The sequence below is a fragment of the Parus major genome, chromosome 20 (assembly GCF_001522545.3).
Source record: "Parus major isolate Abel chromosome 20, Parus_major1.1, whole genome shotgun sequence".
Lineage (NCBI taxonomy): Eukaryota > Metazoa > Chordata > Aves > Passeriformes > Paridae > Parus > Parus major.
In genome coordinates this window covers 4,997,146-5,002,690 of record NC_031788.1, presented here as the reverse complement: position 1 = coordinate 5,002,690, position 5,545 = coordinate 4,997,146, and the positions used below count along the sequence as shown (strand labels likewise).

At 51.1% G+C, this 5,545-nt stretch overlaps 1 protein-coding gene across 1 annotated transcript; it reads left to right on the top strand.

Moving 5' to 3' along the window:
* The first annotated feature begins 385 nt into the window (after positions 1–385).
* On the top strand, positions 386–4,091 carry MAFB (MAF bZIP transcription factor B). Its single transcript, XM_015647950.1, has one exon. The coding sequence runs from the start codon at positions 1,068–1,070 to the stop codon at positions 2,001–2,003; it is 936 nt and encodes a 311-aa protein (XP_015503436.1). The 5' UTR covers positions 386–1,067; the 3' UTR covers positions 2,004–4,091.
* Positions 4,092–5,545: the final 1,454 nt, after the last annotated feature.

Sequence of the window (5,545 nt, the reverse complement as noted above, 5' to 3'; positions counted from 1 at the left end):
AAAGGGACGGGCAGGACGTCCCCGAGTCCCCCCTCCTTTGTGGGCTGCAGAGGGCGAAAAGCACGGGAGGAAGGGAGCGGAGAAATAAATAAATAAATAAATCAGCAAACAAACATACGAGGAAATAAATATCTAACTGGGGAGGCGCGGGTGCCGGAGGGGGAGCCGGGGAGAGCGCGGAGGTGCGGGCTGGGAGCGGCGGGCGCTCAGCTGGCGCTGCGGAGCTGTCACGTCTCGGCCCGGCCCCGCCCGGCCCCGCCGCCGCGCTGCCATTGGCGCGGCCGCCGCCGGCCCCGGCCCCCGCCGCGCTCTCGGCGGGCACGGCCGTATAAGAAGCCAAGGGGGGCTGCACTGTGATCACAGCTGCACAACGAGCGCTGGCGGCGGCAGCTACAGCAGAGACCTGGGCTGCGCTCGTCCCCCTTCTCCTCCTTCTTTTTTTTTTTTTTTTCCTCCTCCTTCCCCTCCTTCCTCCCCCTTTTCCCTCCCCTTCGCCTGCGCTGCCAGAGCCACCGAAACTCCCGTGCAGAGCTCCGCCGCCGCCGGTAGCCCGTGCGCTGCCCCGGCGCTCGCTCGGGCTGGAAAGTTGCGGCAGGCTCCGGGCTCGGCTGCCGCGGGGAGGGGGCTCCGGACTTACAAAACCCGGCCGGGGGCACGGGCTGAGCATTTGCACCGACCTTCTTCTTCCTGCACAGACCCGAAGGCAGCATCTTTGTTTTGTTTTGCTTTTGCCCTTCCTGCTACCGCTCCTTTCTCCTTGCGGCCGGGCGCCTCGGAGCCGGGTGCTGCCGCAGCCCGCGGTGCGGGGCGAACGCTGATACCGAGAGCCAGGAGCCAGCCAGGCAGCCCCGGGGGCCGGCTCGTCCTTGGCTTTGCTGCTCCGGACCGAAGAAGCCCCAGAAGCCGGGAGAAGGAGGCTGCGGAGGAGGGGGAGCGGAGGAAAGGAAGCGAGAGGCGAAAGGCAAAGTTGGTTTGGAATAGGGGAGCGCGGCCAGCCCTCTGCCAGACTGCGCGCTGGGGTGAAGTCTCCAGCCCCCTCCGCCGGGAGAGGTGACCGCAAGACAGCGATGGCCGGAGAGCTCAGCATCGGAGCCGAGCTGCCCACTAGCCCGCTGGCCATGGAGTACGTGAACGACTTCGACTTGATGAAGTTCGACGTGAAGAAGGAGCCTCTGGGCAGGAACGACCGCTCGGGCAGGCACTGCACCCGCCTGCAGCCGGCCGGCTCCGTGTCCTCCACCCCCATCAGCACCCCCTGCAGCTCCGTGCCCTCCTCGCCCAGCTTCAGCCCCACCGAGCAGAAGACCCACTTGGAGGACCTGTACTGGATGGCCAACAGCTACCAGCAGATGAACCCTGAGGCGCTGAACCTCACCCCAGAGGACGCTGTCGAAGCCCTCATTGGGTCCCACCAGGTGTCCCAGCAGCTGCAGGGCTTCGAGGGCTTCCGGGCCCACCACCATCACCATCATCATCATCACCAACACCACCACCAGTATTCTGCAGTCACTCACGAAGACCTGGCCGGCAGCGGGCACCCTCACCATCACCACCATCATCACCACCAGGCCTCTCCCACCCCCTCCACCTCCTCCAGCTCCTCCCAGCAGCTCCAGAACTCGCACCAGCAGCATCCCCCCTCCAGCAGCGTGGAGGACCGGTTCTCAGATGACCAGCTGGTCTCCATGTCCGTGAGGGAGCTCAACAGGCACCTCCGAGGCTTCACCAAAGATGAGGTGATCCGCCTCAAGCAGAAGAGGAGGACCTTGAAGAACAGGGGTTATGCCCAGTCCTGCAGGTATAAACGTGTCCAGCAGAAACACCACCTGGAGAACGAAAAGACGCAGCTCATTCAGCAGGTGGAACAGCTCAAGCAAGAAGTGACCCGGCTCGCCAGAGAGAGAGACGCCTACAAGCTCAAGTGTGAGAAACTTGCCAGCAATGGCTTCAGAGAGGCCGGCTCCACCAGTGACAACCCGTCTTCCCCTGAGTTCTTCATGTGAGTGCTTAACAAAAATAATTAAAAAACAAACAAAAACTCCCCACCCCCCAAACCTGACCCCTGTCACCTTTCTCCCCACTCCCACCCTCCTGTGACATCTCCATCCATCCGTCTGCTTGACTAGAGAGAAAGGAGGAGAGAAAAATAGAGACTTGATTTTTTTTTTTTTTTTTTTTTTTCCAGCATCCAGTCTTCTAGAGTAGCTGTGGGAAAAGTAGGCTGGGGGTGGGGTTGGGAGAGGTAAAGTGCAACTTTTTGACTTTGGTGTGCAAGTTAGAGAGAGAGAGACAGAGGCAAAGGAGAAAAGGACAAGTGAAGCGTTTTATAGATCGCTTGCTTGCAGAGCGAGATGGACTTTAAAAGAATAATAATAAAAAAAGGACAATGAACAAGCCATCTATAATGTACTGCCTGCTTGGAAAGAGAGAGGACATATACAGCACCATCTCATGCACAATTTACCTGCTTGGAAAAAGAGAATAAATGAAAAGGACAATATATGCAAACACTTCATATATTGCCTGCTTTGAGAAATAAGTTACAGGACTCAGATGGGACATTCAATCTAAGAAAAGAAAGAAAGAAAAAAAACTCATCAGTTTTATTGCCTGCTTGATTATATAGAAAAATACAAAAATCTGCATTAAAAATATTAATCCTGCATGCTGGACATGTATGGTAATAATTTCTATTTTGTACCATTTTCTTGTTTAACTATAGCATGTTGATCATTGATCATAGATTTCTGTTGTTGTTTTGTTTCATCAATAAGAAAAGCATCACAAGTTATCGAACTTTTTACTGCTTGTGCAGTTTTGTTCGTTGGTTTTGCTCTTGTTTTCTTTTATGGTTGTTAGCTTGTAAATATCTGCTACTTCAAACCGTACAGGAGAAAAAGACACAGAAAACAAAATAACATTTCAGCAGGCTGGTTATACGGTTTGTTTGGTGTTAAAGAGATACTTAAAGAAAAAAAAAAGTTATGGGCATTTTGCATTAGAAAAAACCCAACTTTGTATATCTGGTGCACTTTTAAGTTGTATTTTTTTTTTTGTTAGTTTTCATTTTGGTTTTTGTTTGTTGGGGCAGAAGCAAAAACGCCTGAATGGCATTGACAAACCTAAACTTAACAGGGAAAAACCCTCCTCGGTCACTAGAACCTACTCGATGCCTTAAAGTGGCAGCGAAGCTCTTTCCTCCAGGACAATTCCCAGCCTGAGTGGTTTGGCTTGGCCAGATAATTTCCCTTCTGATTGTACACTCAGGAAGCGAAGGACTGACGAGATACCAGTTCCATTTAAAAAACACTGCCCCTAGATTTTCGGTAAATAAAGAGAAAAAAAACAACCCCAAACCCTCCTCGTTAAGAGTCAAGCTGCGATAGCAGCGAGGGCTCCGTGTCGCCACTGAAGTTGGGTTTCTCAATGGCAGCAGCTGATGAGTGGGCTGGGAAAGCATTTAAATCTAAAACTTTTTTTTAAGAAGACATACTGCATACAACTTTTAAGTGTATTCTTTTGCAATGATTTGTAATCTGCTTCTCTGCTTCCCTATGCAGCGAGTGAAAGTTTTAGCCAAAATTTATTTGCAGTTGTATAGTAGTAGTAGTTTGGAGTCTTATGGGTGTTTTTATTACTTTTTTTTTTCCTCCTGCAGGTCAGTAAAAGGATTTACGTTGCACTGACAAAAATACCAAAATGAAAACTTATTTTTTAGTTTCCTTTTAGGGTAGCTGGCACTGCTGGCCGGATGCATTTTAAGTTTGTATTAGTTTATAAATTAACAGTAATAACAAGATTGTAATGAACAGCATGGTGCTTGCAGTTTTAAATATTGTGGATATTAGTCATGCATCAGAAAACGATCTTTGGTTTTTACTGATTCAACTGTGTTGAAATCAAAACATTGCAGCAGCGGAAAAAAATTGTTTTTATTTCATGTAAAGTTCTGAAGGGATCAATTTCAAATCCTGCTTATGATATGAAAAATATTAAAAAACCTGGTCTATTGTAGTTTTATTCAGACTGGTTTCTGTTTTTGGTTATTAAAATTGTTTCCTATTTTGCTTATTAAAATCATTGAAATGGCATTTCTTGGAGGGACCTGCTTTTCTGACCTCTCGTGTTCCAAAAACAAAAAAAGAAAAAGGAAAGAAAGGAAAAGTTGTGGCCCCGTCCGTGTCCTCCCCCTGCTGCAGGCGCCGGGTTTGTGGGGGGCTGCGGCCCGGGGGGGGATCGGGGCCGCTTTTCCCTCTCGGGAACGCTGCTGCTCGCAGGGTAGGAGCGCTCAGCCTTTGCCCTCCTCTGCTTGGCCCGGAGCTCGCCCGGGGCAGGGGAAGCATCACCCCAACCCCTCCGGGGGGAGCGGAGCGGCGGGAGCGCCTCTCCGGGCCCGGCTGTGCCGGGGAGTCCGCCCGGCGCTCCGCGGCTCCACCGGGAGCGGCACCGGCCGGCCCAGGCAGCCCCGGGCTGGGAGAGCGGCCGAGCCCTGGCGACTCTTTCAATTTTCCAAATTTCCCCCTCTCCCCGCTTTTTTTATTTTCTTTTTCTTTTTCTTTTTTTTATTTTTTTTTTCTTTTATCCTTTTGCATTAGAAAAGGAGAGGACTTGGACAACTGTCCTTTCCCCAGCTCCTGTGGGATCCGGGCCGCCCATTCGCTTTCCCTCTCTCCATGTGCACATTGTATTTATTCCTTTTTGGGGTTGTTTTTTTCCCCCCCGAAGACTCATTAGATGATTAGAGAAGGGGACAGATCTCTCCCCGCCACCCCCAAGTGCTCAGCACCTCGCAACTCCACCGCCATCCATCAGAATAACCACACAGCTCCCGAAATTGAAGGAGGAGGAGGTTAAAAATCGCCCCTGGTCCTTGCCTGGGTGTGGGAAAAAGTCTCCCTGAGCCGGGTCGCAGCGTGTCTGAACGCTGCTGCTCTCAAAGTGTGAAAGCGGTGTTGAACTTTAAATCTTTCCTAAAAACAAAATCCAAGGTACCACACAACTAAGAAAAATTGGTTCCCTCTGCCCTGCCCCTCGTCCCAGCAGCAGCGAGCTGTTCTTTGCAGGGATGGCATAATGCGCCTTTGAAGAACAAACAGGTTAAGGACAGAATGTGGAAAAAAAAATAATTTAAAAGCAAATGCAGTAACTTAAAACAAACTCCCCCTCTTAAATCCCATACACATCCCTGCCTTTTCAGAGCCAGCTGGGCCAGCCACTGAGCTGGGGGAGCTTGGAAGGGGCCGGGGCCCGTCCCAGCCCCCCGGCTACATGAGTCAGGCCCGGAGAACAAGCTCGTACCCTGCTGCCCTGCCAAGGGGGCACAGGAGTTTGCAGAGGAAAAGGCTGGGAGAGCCTGGCTTTCCCTGTATAGCCTCCCCCCTTGCCAGTAAATGCTATGGCTGCAGAAAGCCTGAGAGGAATATTGTTTGTGGGAACTGCCACCGCATATTAATGTCCCCTCATGCATGCATTGAATAAATCACTAGGGCTAATTGAACAACAACAACAACAAAAAAAGTAGGAAAAACAGGCCTTAGAAAAGCCC